Genomic DNA, 17,960 nt, shown 5'->3' with positions numbered 1-17,960 from the left:
ACTAAAGTGCGAGAAGTACCTAGGAAAACTTCCAGACGTTTGAAATAATCCGACTGCCCTGCTCCTGTCAGAGCGGAGGCAGCCAGCAGTCTGAAAGCAGCACCATCACTACTATCGACGTCCAGGACCACCAACTTACCTTCCGGATCCAGGAAGACTGCCCTTATTTTCAAGTCTAGGCCTTTCCGAAATAGCACCGCAGTACCTCCACCGCCCGCTCCCGGCCGACACGGAGATAGGAAAATCTCGTACCCGCCAAAAAGGGCTGCGAGTTCCTTCGGGTTGGAGAGCCTGGTTTCGCTAATGGCTGCTACATCTACACTGTAAAGCCTCAGGTCGTTCAACAGGTGACCTTGTTTCCAAGTCGACCCGAGGCCTCTCACGTTTATGCTTCCGATTCTGAGAATTACCATGTTTTTTTTTTAAAAAAGGAAAGTATTAGAAGAGAAAAGGCTCTACTTACTGTTTTCTGGTGGGGTGGCTCCCCTATGTTTTCGTGTGGGTGTCTCCACTAAATTTTGATAAAGGCTCTGGGAGAAGCTTCTCCCTAGCGACCCAACATCATTCGGAAACTTTTCTTTTATTTTATTATAGTTTTCTTGGGTTATTTTTAGTGTGAGTATGTGTGCTGGTGGTGCGTTGTGTAGGGGTATAATGAAATTTGTGGTGTTTGCATTTGTATTGTTTTTTAAAAAGTCTAATAGGTGTTCATTTTTTGTGTTGATGGCTGTTACGTTTGTGGTGTGTGGGAGTGCTGGTGTTTGCAGTGGAGAAGGTGTTGCTATTTGTTGTGAGTGTGTGTTGTTGTTGCCGATGATGTTGGGAAGCTCACCTTTTTCGCGCCTCCCCTCTTTGTCAATTGTTTAAGGCACTCAATGAACAAATGGCAGACAGTGCTACAGCTCCAAACAAAAGAGGGACTTGTGAAAACGAAAGCCATCCCCATTAGAAGAGGAATATTCCAGGGAGACACGCTCTCTCCACTCCTGTTCTGCCTGGCACTCACACCTTTAACTGAATTGCTAAATAGAACTGGATGCGGTTACACATGCTACGGAAAAACAGTCAGCCACCTTCTATATATGGATGACCTAAAATTATATGCTAAAAACGGCAAAGAGCTAGAAACACTACTACAGACAGTACACGGCTTTACCAAGGAAATAGATATGAAATTCGGATTAGAAAAATGTGCCAAAGCAACTCTGAAAAGAGGAAAATTAGTTAAAAGTAGCAATATAACACTAGATAAAGCCAATGAAATAAGAGAACTAGACGAAATCCAACCATACAAGTATTTAGGAGTCAATGAACTAGATAGGATACAACATACACAAATGAAAGAAAAAATAAAGAAACAGTACTATAGACGAGTTAGATCAATACTAAAAACAGAGCTCAATGTTAAAAACAAGATAATGGGTATCAACACTTTAGCTGTCCCAGTTATAAGCTACAGCTACAACATCCTTAACTGGACACTAAACGAACTATCTAAAATAGACAGGAAAACAAGAAAAATAATGACAGGATATAGGATGCACCACCCAAAATCTGACATAGAAAGGCTATATATACAACGCACAGAAGGTGGCAGGGGTCTTATACAGCTAGAAAACTATTATAAAATAACCACCATAGGACTGCAAAAATACCTACTCCAGAAGCAAGGAAAACTAATACAAATAGCCACAAAACACGAGCAAAACAAAAAACTGTTTTCAGTATTTAAGGAAGCTGACAAATACAAACAAGAAATCAATCTACCTAACAAATACGAAGAAGAAGAAGAAGAAGAAGAAGAAGAAGAAGAAGAAGAAGAAGAAGAAGAAGAAGAAGAAGAAGAAGAAGAAGAAGAATAAGAAGAAGAAGAAGAAGAAGAAGAAGAAGAAGAAGAAGAAGAAGAAGAAGAAACAACAAAAGCTATAAAACAAATGAAATCCAAACTAAAACTAGAACAGCAACGGACCATGATAAAACGATGGCAAGAAAAGCCCCTACATGGTAAATACTGGGCTAAACTAAATGCAAAAGAAATAGACAGAAAAATCCCAGCAATTACTGAGAAGCTCAGGACTCAAAGCAGAGACTGAAGGATTTTTAATTGCTGCACAAAACCAAAGCCTCCCCACCAGAAATTACCAAAAACACATAATGAAAAGAAACATAACAAGTAACTGTAGAATATGTGGAGATGGACAAGAAACAATAAATCATATTATCTCTGGCTGCCCAGTCCTGGCTAAGAAGGAATATATTCAGACACGACAGAGCTGGGACCTATATACACTGGAAGCTATGCCAACACTATGGAATAACAACAGAAAAAAGATGGTATAAACACACGCCAGAAAAGGTCACAGAAAACGAGAAAGCAACCATACTCTGGGATATGCCAATACACACAGATAGAGAAGTTAAGGCAAATAGACCAGATATAGTTGTCAAAGATCATGAAGAAAAACAATGCTTTCTAATTGATGTATCAATACCAGCAGATGACAACGTTTCTCTAAAAGAAATGGAAAAACTTTCAAAATACAAAGACCTGGAAATAGAGGTAACTCGAATGTGGAATCTAAAAACAGAAACAATTCCTATCATAGTAGGTGCCTTAGGTATAATAAAAAAATATTCAGACAAATACATAACAAAAACACCAGGACTTACAAATATATATAACATACAGAAAATTGCACTACTGGGTACTGCACACATTCTACGCAAAACACTTTCAATACAGTAAACATAAGAGCACCACAACAAACCACAGCACATACCCAAGGCACACAGAGCTGCGCTCGGCAGTGAAGTGAAAGCACGTTATAAAAATAAAACTACTGAATAATAATAATAATAATAATAATAATAATAATAATAATAATAGTGATGATGATGATGAAGATGATGATGACGATGATGATAGTACCAGGTAGTGGCTTTCATGACCTCTCATCTTAACTGATTGGAAGTGGTATCATGTACATGTCTTGTCTTCGTATAAAAGCAAATATTCTGCTCAATACCACAGGTTTGCTTGTCAGTTATTTGACCATAACCAGTTGAGCATGTCTCTTAGTGGCTGACGATATGTGCATCTCTGATCATGATCAAAAGTAATGAAGGAGAATCATAGCTATGTGTTGAGAGGAATTGTTCGGGGTTTAGATAATTCCTGAAAATATGGGTGTTTCGTTAAACATCCTTAAGCAACCCTTATTCAGGGATCTTTTGTGTGGTGTGGGCTTCTCGATCTGAAGAAAATACTAACTGCGCCCCACCTATAATAATAATAATAATAATAATAATAATAATAATAATAATAATAATAATAATAATAATAATAATGATAGGCTGATGAAAATACAGTAATGATTGAAAGAGTTAAGGTAACTGATAGGCAAAGTGAAATACTCTCTGAACCAACCATAAACACTAAGGCAAGTGAAAATCAAATAGATGAAGAAAGTCATACAGAAATCGACGCAACAGAACTACATGATCTAAAAAATCAAATCATGATTGAATGGCTGAAAATTAAAGAAACTAGTATGAATGAACGCGACACTCTCCCCAAAATTCGCAATTCTAACCAAAACCTGAAAATAATTGGTAAAATCCGCCTTGCACTTAAGGATATAATTTCAGCTAATGATGTTGATATTACAGATCTCAACCACCTGTACTATGCATCCGCAAGAATCTCAACGATTCTATGTGGTGAAAAGATTAGAAAAAGACAACACTCGCACAAAAAGCCTTCTTGGCAAGAACGCATTCAACACCAAATTAAGCTGCTTAGATCTGACATAGAATGTTTGAAAAACCTTAAATTTGACAAGAGTATCAAACCTACAAAGACCCAAAAACTAAAGAAAAAATATAATATGAAAACCATAGTTGACATTGATGCCACCATAGAAACCATCAAGCAAAAGGTATGTGCTAAAGCTGCCCGCATAGCAAGGTATGAAAAGCGTGTTAGATTCTTCCGAGATAATAACATGTTCAAAAATAACCCCAAAAATTTCTACAGGAAGATAGGGAAAACACCAGTAACAATAAAGTCTGTCCCATCAAAAGAAGAAGTGCAAGAATTTTGGAATAAAATCTGGGCAGAAGATAAAACACACAATGAAAAGGCCCCTTGGATTGATAGAATATCTGCAGACCTAGACTCCTTAGAGGAGCAAAAGTGGGAGGGGGTCAAGGTAGAAGATATAAGATCTGCTCTCAGGAGGTCAAGCAAATGGAAGTCTCCAGGAAAGGATAAAATTCCTAACTTCTGGTTGAATGCCTTCCCAGAAAGCCATGAACTGCTAACAAAACTTTACAACGATGTTTTGCAAAATCCTAGTTTGATGCCCTCTTGGCTAGTTAATGGTTTAACATTCCTGCTTCCAAAAAATGAGGAAACAAACGAACCAAAAAATTATCGCCCCATAACCTGCTTAACAACAATGTATAAGACGCTAACATCTGTCTTAACCGAGTACACCTATAGTTTTTTAATAGAAAGTAGCATATTCCCTAATGAGCAAAAGGGATGTAAACGTGGATCTTATGGTTGTAAAGATCAGCTACTCATCAATAAGATGATCTTAGAAGATTGTCACAAGCGACACAAAAACTTGTCAATAGCCTGGATAGACTATAAAAAGGCCTTTGATAGCCTACCACATAGCTGGATTAGGAAATGTCTGGAAATGTATAAAATAGCTCCTACTCTGCGAAACTTTTTATCTGTAAGTATGTGATCATGGAGAACCACACTGATGTTGAACAATGACAATGAATCTCTAAATGCTGGAGATATAAGAATTTCATGTGGCATTTTCCAGGGTGACTCACTATCACCACTCCTCTTCTGTCTAGCCCTAATACCGCTCTCAAAATTGCTCAATGATGCACAGTATGGTTATAAAATATTTAATAAAAATATAAATCATCTCATTTACATGGATGATTTAAAGCTCTTTGCAAAAAATGACCAACAACTCAAAGGCCTACTAGCGATTGTTAAACAATTCAGTGATGACATCAGGATGCAATTTGGCCTTGATAAATGTGCAAAAGCTACCTTTATCAAAGGAAAAATGACAAATACATCTAATGTGAACCTTGACCAGCAAAATGTCATAAAAGAGTTAGAACCAGCGGAGAGCTACAAATACCTAGGGGTAATTGAAGGGGACAATATCAAGCACTCAGTGATGAGGGAAAGGATCAGAAGAGAATGTTATCGCAGGGTGAGAGCAATACTGAAGACAGAGCTGAACGCGAGAAACAGGATCGAAGCGATCAATGCTCTAGCCATACCAGTCGTGACTTACAGTTTCAATATCGTTAACTGGTCAATTACTGAAATATGTAATGTTGACAGAAAAATACGAAAACTGTTGACAATGCATAGAATGCACCACCCTAAGGCAGATATAGAACGTCTTTATCTACCAAGAAAAGAGGGAGGCCGAGGACTGCTACAGCTGGCATTATCAATGAAGGTAGCCACAATTGGCCTAGACACCTATCTGAAAAACTCTGAGGACTGGATTCTAAAACTTGTCTTAAAACATGAAAGCAAGAAAGCATCTTACTCAGTAACAAAACAGGCAAAGGACTATCTAAATGAATTCCAATTGCAACAAACTCAAGAATTAGACGAACTAGAAACACCGGCAGAAAAAGCTAAGCGCTTGAAAACCCGTGCTAAAATTGTTGCCTTAGATATTATGACTGAAAAATGGCATGGAAAACCTCTCAATGGCAAATACCCAAAGAGAGCGAATAATGCAGATATTGACAAAGCCCTTACCCACCAATGGTTAATGGCCTCTGGCTTGAAATCAGAAACAGAGGGGTTTATCATAGCAGCCCAAGATCAATGCCTACCTACAAAGAACTACCAGGCCAACATATTAAAGAACGGCAGCTCCCCATTATGTCGTATATGCCAACAACAAAATGAGACCATCGATCATGTTGTCTCCATGTGCAGTCTGCTTGCGCCTACAGAGTATCTCAACAGGCATGATAGAGCTGCACAATATATTCACTGGGTAATATGCAAAAACCTGGACTTGCCCCATGATAAAAACTGGTGGGAACACAAACCACCCCCAGTACTTGAAAATGATCACATTGCACTCCTCTGGAACTTCACCATTCAAACTGACAGAAAGATAGACGCAAATAGGCCAGACATCATACTGAAAGACTTCAGACAAAAATCATGCCTCCTCATTGATATGACCCTCCCAATCGATATAAACGTATCTGTCAAGACCTACCAAAAACTGAGCAAATATAAAGATCTTGAAATAGAAATTAGCAAAATGTGGAATCTGAAGACGAAAACAATGCCTATTGTCATAGGTGCCCTGGGAATGACAGCGAAACGGGCTGATTACTACCTAGCTCAGATACCAGAAAACCCCAAAATGGCAGAAGTTCAAAAGATAGTGCTCATTGGAACTGCCCATACCCTACGTAAAATACTGTCTATGTGATCTCAAATTTTAAAGCAAACATAATTTTCTTATGGTTTCTTAAACATTCACTAGAACAAAACTGTACAAATCCAAATATATGGTACCCTAGGCATAACACCTACATGAACTTCTAACTTGTTGTCTCTTGAGGTCACTGGGTGAGACTTGGATCCAACTTGTACAAATGCAAAACAAAAGTCAAACATAAAATAATAATAATAATAGTAATAATAATAATAATTAGATCATAGATGTAGGATGCCCAGCTGACTACAAGGTATGCGATAAGGAAGAAAGAAAATTCGATAGATATGACAAGTTAGCTTGGGAGGTTAAGCAGTTGTCGTCGATGAAAAAGGTGGTAGTAGTACCAATAATTGTTGGAGCCCTGGAAACAGTGAGTAAAGACCTTGAGAAGTACATGGCACAAATAGGGGCTGAAATAATGGTGGAGCACTTGCAGAAAACAACTCTGCTTGGAACCGCTCGAATACTCCGGATGGTGCTCGACAAATAAGAGGTGTTACCTTAGTTCACTGGTAGTGAACAGCTGATACCGTAGTACATCGTCAGCGTTAGAAGCTGTGCAAAAGCAATAATAATAATAATAATAATAATAATAATAATAATAATAATAGTTGGATCAAAGATAGCATCTCAAGAGGGTTACTGGCTAAAGAAATTCAGTAGTTTACATGGGAGGCTGAAAGAACAACTTCAGGATTACCTTAATAGAGGAATAATGCCAGATTGGATGACTTGAGGGAGGACAATACACGTTATGAAGTATAAGCGCAAGGGTAATACAGCTAGTAAATATATACCAATCACTTTCTTATCATTAGTGTGGAAGCTATCAACAGGAATGCTTTCAGAAAACAATTACGAGCACTTTGGCACCCAGAATTTACTACCAGAAAAAAAGAAAGCTTGCAGGAAGAAGGCTGGAGGAACGCATGATCTATTATATATAGACAAAGCAGTTGCAAATGAAGAAAAAGCTAGAAAGAAATATCTAACAATAACATGGATCGAATATAGAAAAGCCTATGACATGATCCTACACTCATGGATAAGTGAATTTTTTAGTATGTTCAGTATAGCAGACAACATAAGAGAATTAATTAACTGTAGCACGAAGAAATGGAAAGTAGATCTATACTCAGGCGACACAGTCTGATGGAAAGTTAGTATCAAAAGAGGAATTTTGCAGGGGAACTCATTGTCCCCTTTAATATTTGTTCTATGTTTGATCCCCTTCAGTTTAGTATTAAAGAATGCAAAAGCAGGGTATCAGTTCAGAAACAGTAATGGAAAAAGTAACTATTTGTTCTACATGGATGATCTAAAGGGTTTTAGTAAGAATGAAAGAGAAATAGATTCCTTAATACAGACTGTAAGACTCTTCAACAAAGATATAGGCATGGAATTAGGCATAGATAAGTGCTCTCGCTACCAATTCAGTGAAGTATAACATCTATAAAACTTCTGACATCCAGAAATGCAGACTCTGTGGAAAGAGTGTGGAAAATGTGACCCACTTAGTTAGGGGATGTGAGAGCCTTGCACAAAAAGAATACAAGCGCCGCCATGATAAAGTGTGTGTATGTGTATCTTCATTGGCTCTTATGCTGTAAATACCAATATGAAGTAACAGAGAACTGGTATGAGAATATAGCAAGTAAAGTTATGCAGGAGGATGGAAAAGTAACGATACTCAGGGACTATGACTTTCAGACGGATCATGTAATCGAACAACGTCGGCCGGATATTGTCATATTGAATAAGAGAGACAAATACAGTCAGATCGTTGATGTAGCCATAGCAAATGACATGAACGTTGTGAGTAAAGAGGTTGAAAAAACCCACCAAGGACTCCGAATTGAAAGTGGAAATGGCAAGACTGTATGGAATGCGAGAGGGTAATGTAAAAGTGATACCAGGGGTGATCGGAGCGTTGGGCTCAATCCTATTGAAACTTCAAAACGTATTAAGGCAACTGGAAATCCCATGCAAGATTGATGTCTTATTTAAAAAAAAAATACCTGAACAAGTGCAATGAGACATTTATTAAATTGCATTACTCATTTACTACTCTTGTATTTCATTTATCTGACGTATTTATCTCGTATTTCATTTTGACTGGCGTGCTATCGATTCTTTTCTACTCTAGGAAGAAGGCCAGTCGATTAGATCGACTCCAGTATGCAACTGGTACTTAATTTATCGACCCCGAAAGGATGAAAGGCAAAGTCGACCTCGACGAAATTGGAAATCAGAACGTAGCGACGGGAGAAATACCGCTAAGTATTTCGCCCGGCGTGCTAACGTTTCTGCCAGCTCGCTGCCTAATAACAGGAGATAATAATCCTTTTTGCTACAGGCACAGGGCCGGAAATTTCAAGGGAGTGGCGGAGGGGGTCTATCGATGACATCGACCCCCAGTGATCGACTGGTATTTATTTCATCAATCCTGAAAGCATGGAAAGCAAAGTCGATCTTGGTAGAATTTGAACTCAGAAAGTAAAAATAAACGAGATACCGCTAAGCGTTTTGTCCAACATGCTAACGATTCTGCCAGCTCACTACCTTAATGGCGGAAAACAGCAGTGTGAGGGAATACCTTATATTATAAATATTTCTAAGGCGCGAAATTTTTTGGGAAGGGACCAGTCGATTACATCAACTCCAGTATGTAACTGGTACTCAATTTATCGACCCTGAAAGGTTGAAAGGCAAAGTCAACCTCGGCAGAATTTAAACTCAGAACGTGAAGACAGACGAAATACTGCTAAGCATTTCGCCCGGCGTGCTAACGTTTCTTATTTCTTTATTGCCCACAAGGGTCCAAACATAGAGGGGACAAACAAGGACAGACAAAGGGATTAAGTCGATTACATCGACCCCAGTGCGTAACTGATACTTAATTTATCGACCCCAAAAGGTTGAAAGGGAAAGTCGACCTCGGTGGAATTCGAACTCAGAACGCAACGGCAAACGAAATACCGCTAAGTATTTCGCCAGGCGAAACGTTTCTGCCAGATCGCCGCCTCAATAATAAAATATTAATAATAAGACATTTTGCGTTCATATTGTCTCAAGTACTCCTCTTGTATCGCATGCTATCGGAAGTATTCATCACATATTGTTAAGAAAGACGGAACTTAACAGAGTAAAGTGGATCATACACACCCTTGTTTCGATAAATTCTTTAGACACTCTGATTCCTGTTTACAATATACAGAGGAGTGATGCTTCAGTATATTTCACGTGAAAGTCTATCCTAGTTTTATTGTGGATAGTGAAACATAACATTTGATATTAATTCAGGTTAATTTCGTGACTAATCATAAACTTAAAAAATATGTTGATGTAATAATTACAGTGATCTCATTATTGGTTCAGTGATTTAGAATGTCTACCCAAAGTCAACGTGGTCAGTGATACGACATATTAATCAGCTAAACTGTAAGTTTCAATTTACATAAATTACGGCATTCGATTTGTCTATCTCTTTCTCGTTTCTACTCTTTCTATGCAGCATATATAAATACATACATACATACATACATACATACATACATATACATACATGCATACGTACATATGTACATGTGTGTGTATGTATGTATGTATGTATGTATGTATGTATGTATGTATGTATGTATCTATCTATCTATCTATCTATCTATATGTGTGTTTGTGTGTGTATGTTATTATTCAGTTTTATTTCAAGATTTCTTGCTAATAGAGAAAGAACGGTTTCTAACCTCGATTCAAGGCTCCTTCATTGGAATTTCACCATTAACAACAGGGTATTTTTGTTTGGCACCAGATATCTTGCTCTGGCTTGTCGCTGGATAATGTCAGTAGAGGGGAGTGCGTCCGTAAGGCGTCGTGCAAGCCTTATTGGACCAAAAACTCTTCACATGCATTGCTGACCTCTGCTCGATATGTGCTGCTTTTTTTCCCTATATTTATTTACTTTTAGAATATATTTATTTTATTTTTATTCGGAAGTCCTGCGGCGATGGGAAGGTGGTGAAGCATGCAGACCTGACGGATTGGAAGCATGTAGTCGGTGACCTGCGCGTAGCAAGCCCATGCTAGATATAAAGTCGTCTCCTTGTCGCCCAAGACAGCGATAGGATTCGGTTGCTGCATGGAGTGTCTGAGCAGCTCCATTTGGAGAGGGCACTGCTGCCGGGAAGGTTCTAGAAAAGGTGAATCAAAAATTGCCTGTCTGGTCAGTTTAGTGCGACTGACGGATGTCAACATTGCGCTCGAAAAACAAGGCTACTTTTTTTAATACAAAATCTGGGTGAAACCTGAACATTTCATGTAGGAATGTGCGCACTCTGTTGGATAATAAGAGTGATTGTAGGCCCGAAAGACGTATTGCACTTGTTGCTCGTGAGCTGAACCGATATAACATTGATATAGCTGCACTTTCAGAGATTCGAATAGCAAGTGAAAGTCACCTTGAGGAAGTAAGAGGTGGAGACACCTTTTTTTGGAAGGGAAGTTAGAAGGAGGAGCGCAGAGAAGCTGGTGCTGGCTTTGCAGTTTGATCTGATATTCTTAAGAAGCTGGAGGAGCTTCCTGTTCCTAAAAATGAACATCTAATGACTCTATGATTGCACCTGAAAGGTTGGTGGTTTGCTACTCTAATAAGTGCCTATGCACCTACTTTGACTAGTTGTGATGAAGATAAAACTATTTTTTATACCCAGCTGAGAGCCATACTTAGGAAAATCCCCATTTCTGATAAAGTCATTCTACTGGGGTATTTTAATGCCGGGGTTGGAACAGACTGGCAAATATGGAAGTCTCTAGGACGTTTTGGTGTAGGGAAAATGAATAGAAATTGTCTCATGTTGGTGGAGCTTTGTGATGAACATGGACTTTACATCGCAAGCACTCATTTTATGCACATAGGTCATCACACAACAACGTGGATGCATCCAAGGTGTAAAGTTTGGCTCTTACTGGATTATGTTATCATCTGCAAGCCTGACATCTATGACATGTTTAATGTCAAGTCCTTTCATGGATCGGAATGCTGCACAGACCACAGTCTGGTGCGTGCAAAGTTCCAGATGATGATTAAAGTGAAAGAGAGAAGAGGGCCAGTTGGCATTCCTTGGTGACTGAATGTCCACAAGGTATATGATGGTGTGTTAAGGAAAGAACTCCAGACTCACTTGTCCAGTATTGAAAATACTACAGTATAGGAAGATGATCGAGACCAGGTCCTTCAATGTGCTGCTGAAAGACTGGGATATGCTACTGTCAGACACTGAGACTGGTTTGATGAAAATGATGCCATAGTTTATATTCCTAAATTAGAGTCATAAAAATTTGTTATTTTTTGCAGCCATGAAATTCACAAAAATTCATTAAAGTTCAAATTAGGAAATATTACAACTAAAATAGATAGGAACTAGCAAAGCACAAAATACAATATGACCTTTGTTTCGCTGGCCACAACATTTGTCTTTCTAGTAAATAAATAATAAAATAGATTTACATTCATTTTAAAATAAGTACTCTTTATTTCAAATATTTACAAAATAACGAAACTAAAATGAATCTTCATTATTTTATGACTTCTATATAGTTTTTCTCTTACAGAAGACGAAATATGGCTGCCATGCTGATGACAATAACAGCAACCGGTACACTTTTCCTTGTGATTACTTTTATTGTCATTCTAATATCATTAAACACAGAAGCGAAGGAACTTGGAAATAATTGTGAAATTAAGATTTCTCCCGATGTCAATAAGATTTTATCTCGTTTAGTAAGATCAGACATAAAGGTTTTCAATTTTGAAGTCCATTTATCCGATAAAAGGCTTGATGTCCTATTGAATCCCGTACCATTGGATTATTTTGCGAACGCGAGACAATTTACCTGGATTCCAGATGAACCAGATGGATTAATAGCGTATAAAAATTTCTACTATGATTTTTCAATTTACTCTTTGGATTTATTAGGAGCTTACATTGCTACTCCAAGGATTGATATCGATATAAATTGTGGAAGACAAAATATTCAAAGACATGATTTAATACATTTGATTTTCGGCGAATTGAAGAGAATTGTATTTATCGATACATTGAAAATAGGAGAATCTGGTTACATGTGTTTTCTAATAAATTTATCCCAGGACATGAAGAAGAACAGCCCTGAGGCATTAAAAGCTTACAGAAGATTGAGTATAAATCGAGAGTTAGTGAAGAACTATTGCTGTAAACTCTATAAAAGTGGAAGCCATGTTTATCACCCAAAATCGATTTGTTCTGGAAATATCATAGAAAATAGTATGTTTCTCAATTATGAAAACATCGTCGGAGCTGTTTTATGGGCATATTTTCCCTTAATTATTAGTTTTCTTTCATTGGCTACATCACCTTCATTTTCCCGTCAAAATACATCGCCATTCAAATTAGAATGGATCAACAAAAACCATAATACTTACAATTTCCCTGATTTTCTTTCATGGTCATTTTGTTTCCACAATTCCACTTTCTTTGCCTCAAGACTAAGAAGATTCTTTTTTATTCTTTTTTCTCTTTCAGTAATTTTCCTGGATCTTTTGATGCATTACTTCTTTTTATATGAAACAACAAATATACTTTTCCAAGATGATATACCATTGGGTTATCTCACCTTAATATTAGGTTTCTCAAAAAGTTATGAGAATACAGATGGCTGGTTTGGGGGTCCGTTAGTGTGGTTAATCAGTTACGTATCTTTCAACTTTATCCTCTTTGTTCTTCCCAGTCGTTTAAGTGAGACTATCGCTTATAATACATTACATCAAAGATCCACTTGCACATTTCTCATTCAAAATAAGAGATTATTAGAGAAGTATGGCAATTTAAATGTTTCTACACAACGGGATTATGATTTACTCTATGCAATAATGAAAGCTAATATTTCTACTGCTTTAAACCCAAATTTCTGGCATTTAATAATTTATACGTGGATTAAACATATCAAGAAAATTTGGTTATATTACAACAAGAGAAATATTTTTTGCCAGTTGATATTGCTTTGGTTTTTTATTGCGATCACAATTTTATTTGCTGCATTTTCTGTCTGTGAATTAATTCTGTGTCTAATTTATTATGGAATCCCAACATTTTATTTGATTTTAACTTTACCATTAAGTTATTTTAAAGTTTATATTCTTCCACTATATCTGAATGTCAATTTTATTTTCAATATTGTCGCTATACTTATTACTATTCTATCGTTTCCATTTTATATATTATGGGCTCTTTATTCAATCTATATATTTCTTACAAGTTTTCAAATCTTATGCAACTACACATTTACGATAGCTGTTGCAGTTCTTGCTAAACCTGACAATGTCGGTGACATATGGTTTGTTGCCATGTTTTTCGTGTATTGCATTGCAATTGTGAACGCTAATATAAAGCAGTATCAATCAGTAATGGTTAATTCTGTAAAGCTCACTAAAGTTTTTCGTCCGAATTTAGTTCAGACAAAATATGGAGAAGAATTCATAAATGCCAATTTGTTCAAGACAATTGTTAACCATCATTTTCCATTGAGATACGAGATTGGTAAATCCATTATGAAACTGTTTCTAATCGTATCTCTTTTCTTTGCTTGCAACAACATATTAAGTCGAAATGATTTCGACTTTTCAACGTTCACAAAAATTTCTTTGATATTAATGACGTCTATGATACCTAAATTATTAGCAATAATTAATGTTAAATTTGGTTTAACTATATCCCTGACACATAAAATTATCGAAACGATTATTGTATTTGACCATGGCACAGCACCACATACCAGTTTGTCAATTTAATTATTTTCAGTAAAATAAAAGTCTGAAATTTTCTGAAATTATTTTCTATTCTCTAAATAGTTTTATCATCAAATAACGGCAATATGCATTGACGTATACAGAAATTCAGAATCACACACACAAATCAAAAGAAATCCAAAACAACATAAAAGGAAATAATTCAACATATGTCGAAATTCCGAAACCCAGAGATCTGAAACTACGGCCATTATTGCAGAACCAGCATCCAGTACACAACGCTTAAGCAACTACATAGATAATGTTCTAAAACTTTTATGTAAAATGATACCAAGTTTTATCCGGGACGATACGTCCACCAGGAAAAAAATCTAGTTAGTTTTGATGTAACTAGTCTATGCACCAACATTCCACACGACCTAGGAATTGAAGCTATAAACTTCTGGTTAACAAAACACCCGAACGATATCATGGAAATATTCTCAAAAACTTTCATTGTAGAAAGATCAAAATTAATTTTGGAAAATAATCACTCTTCCTTCGATAACAACTTCTACTTACAAATAAAAGGAACGGAGATGGGAACAAAAGTAGCCCCCACATATGCTACACTCGTTATGGGCTTCTTAGAGGTCAAACTTTATTCCCAACTAACGGAAGCATTTAACGAACAATTCTCCATTTATATAAAAAAAAAACAATTCGAAACGATATTTGGACGATTGCTTTATATTCTGGACCAAACACTAAGAAGACTCAAGAATATTTAACTCACTTTTAAACAACTTACACACTTCAATAAAATTCCCTATGGAACAAAACTCAAAGGAATTACCATTTTTGGACTTCTAATTAAAGAAAATAATACTATAAAAACAGATATCTTCTACAAATCTACAGACACACACCAATATTTGAACTTTTATTCCTCCCATCGCTCACATGCAAAAAGGAACATACCCTTTAATATGGTAAAAAGAATTTGCACTATAGTAATAGATGCAGAATTAAGGGACACAAGATTACAGGAATTAAATATATTTCTAAAGGAACAAAAATATCCCACTAGTTTCATTGACACAGCAATCATCAAAGCAAAATACATCCTAACCACAACCTCAGAGGAAAACAAACACACAAAAATAAAAATAAAAATGAACACATAAGCATTCCTTTTGTCATCACCCACAACCCAAGAAATCATGACTTCATCAACACTGCAAAGCGATACCTCCCCAATCCTTCAACATTCATCAAGAATCAACCAATTAATAATAGACTCAAAAATGATTTATAGCAGACGGCAAGCACCCAACATAAAAAACTCTTAACCCAAGCAAAATTTACAACCACAGAAACAACAAAGAGAGTTAGAAAATGTGATGACCCTCGTTGTGGAACGTGTGACTACATTGAAGAGAGAGAGAGAGAGAGTACAGATTACTTTCAAAAACAATGACACTTTCAAAATAAATGCAAATATGAATTGCAAATTCAGGAATTTAATCTGCTGTGTCATATGCCCTAAATTCAACGAATACTACATTGGTGAAACGGGCATCGGACTATATGAGAAAGTAAGGGTACACAAACGACAGAGCCATGAAACAACTGATTCGTTAGAAACACAACTTGTAGCAAACATTTTTGAAAAATGTGGAAAAAGAAAATACAAAATATTCCCTTTCTTCAAACTGTGGACAGAAAATGAATATTTTGTAATGCCAAGGAAGAATATCTTATTCGAAAATATCAGCCAAAACTGAACAAACAATAATTCCACAACCACCAGAACTACCATCTCAACAATTCACAGAAAGACACCAACCAAACACTGCCTGAATACGGAAAAGTATATATGAATGGAATTGAATTGAATTGAACTAGTTTCAGCTCACGATCTGTGACCATACTGGGGCACCACCATTTGATTTTACGACATACACATTTTTTTTACTTCACTAAAAGATTTTTTTAGAACTTGACATTCGATGCATGAGAGAATCTGACACCGCTGCCTTCTCTTAGACTTCTCGCTGTAAAGTTACATTCATCTAGGACCCTTAAGAGTAAGAGATCTAATCCTGGTTCTTGATGATACATCGATCTGATATGTATTATGTTATGTACACATGTGTATATATGTGTGGAAATATCTATAGGTGTGTGTATATATGAATATATGTGTGTGCAGGTATGTAAATATGTATATTCACATAAAAATTTAGAGATATAGGTTTGTACGGATATACACTCTCTTATGTATGTATGTATGTATGTATGTATGTATGTATGTATGTGTGGACACATATGCATGTGTACGCATATATATGTATGCATGCGTGAGTATATATGTGTGTATATATATATATGTGTGTGTGTGGGTGTATGTGCGAATGTATGTGTATATAAGTAAGTAGATGCACGTGTGTAAGTGTGTGTGTGTGTGTGTGTGTGTTTGTGTGTGTTGTGTGTATATGTGTGTGGATGTATGTATACACGCGTGTGTGGATTGTGGATATATGTGTATATGGATGTATGTGTGTGTAAGTGTATATGACTAAATAAAGGCACACCATACCAACTGTGACAAATGAATAAAATGGCCTAAAATCAAAAGATTCACAAAAGTCATCTTTTGACAGGAACTCAACAACATTTTTGACCACTCCTAAAAATTATTCCATTTCTTTATTCCTGACAGACCAATCACTTCTCACTTCCACTTTCAATTACTTTTTGACTTTTTAGCTTCTACCTTTTCCTTTTCGTTTTTCATTTTTTTCTTTTTCATTCTGCTTTTGTTGTTTCTTCTTTTTTCACACATACTGTTGTATTTACTTTTTGCATTCTTTTATTATATTTTTATATTATTGTAAAATTAGTTTTTATACTCTTTATGTTTTATTTTTTCCATCTTTTATTTCTTATTTTTATTTTTTATTTGTATACTTGTCAGAAAAAATATTTTGCTATATAAGCATCATTCAAAACCACAGAATTTCAGTGTGAAAACGGCTATCGAAAAGCTCAAAGCTCATTAGAAAAACTGTAAGCATTATCATTATAATAAAAATTATCCTCCCAAAAGCCATCTTTACTCATTTTTTCAAATATATATATACATACACTCTTCTGCTCTTCTATTTGTTTCAGTCATTTGATTGCGGTCATGCTGGAGCACCGCCTGGTCTACAAACACATAAAAAATAATACATACACATAAAATCACAGAATGTAAAAATATTGGGTTGTCCGGAAAGTTCATGCCGATTTTTAAAGGAAAGAAAAAGGTCAATATATAATTGCCTTTACATTTTTCATCAACCAAATATAAACCATTTTGTTGCACAATGCGTCTCCTTTCCTTTAACTTGAAAATACCCTCTTCCCAGAATTGAGGTGGTTTCATAGCAAAGAATTCATCAAGGTATCTTTTTACGTCATCCAAGGAATTGAAATTTTTACCATTAAGACTATTCTGCAGAGATCTGAATAAGTGGAAATCCCAAGGAACAATATCTGGTGAATATGGAGGGTGGGATAACACATCCCAGCCGAGCTGCAGCAATTTTTGTCTGGTTTCCAAAGAAACGTGTGGTTTTGCATCATCATGTTAGAAAACAACACTCTTCTTGTTGGCCAATTCTGGACGTTTCTCT

The 17,960-nt window shown here is 36.3% G+C and overlaps 1 protein-coding gene across 1 annotated transcript; it reads left to right on the top strand.

The window, feature by feature from the left end:
* The first annotated feature begins 8,935 nt into the window (after positions 1–8,935).
* On the top strand, positions 8,936–17,388 carry LOC106877664 (uncharacterized). The gene is made up of 2 exons (XM_014926611.3): positions 8,936–9,959; positions 12,126–17,388. Exon 2 carries the CDS (start codon positions 12,136–12,138, stop codon positions 14,338–14,340), a length of 2,205 nt encoding a protein of 734 aa, XP_014782097.1. The 5' UTR covers positions 8,936–9,959; positions 12,126–12,135; the 3' UTR covers positions 14,341–17,388.
* The last annotated feature ends 572 nt before the right edge of the window (positions 17,389–17,960 follow it).

Source organism: Octopus bimaculoides, chromosome 1, assembly GCF_046866305.1.
Source record: "Octopus bimaculoides isolate indiv1 chromosome 1, ASM4686630v1, whole genome shotgun sequence".
In the NCBI taxonomy this organism is placed as follows: Eukaryota; Metazoa; Mollusca; class Cephalopoda; order Octopoda; family Octopodidae; genus Octopus; species Octopus bimaculoides.
This window is presented reverse-complemented; position numbering and strand designations above follow the sequence as displayed.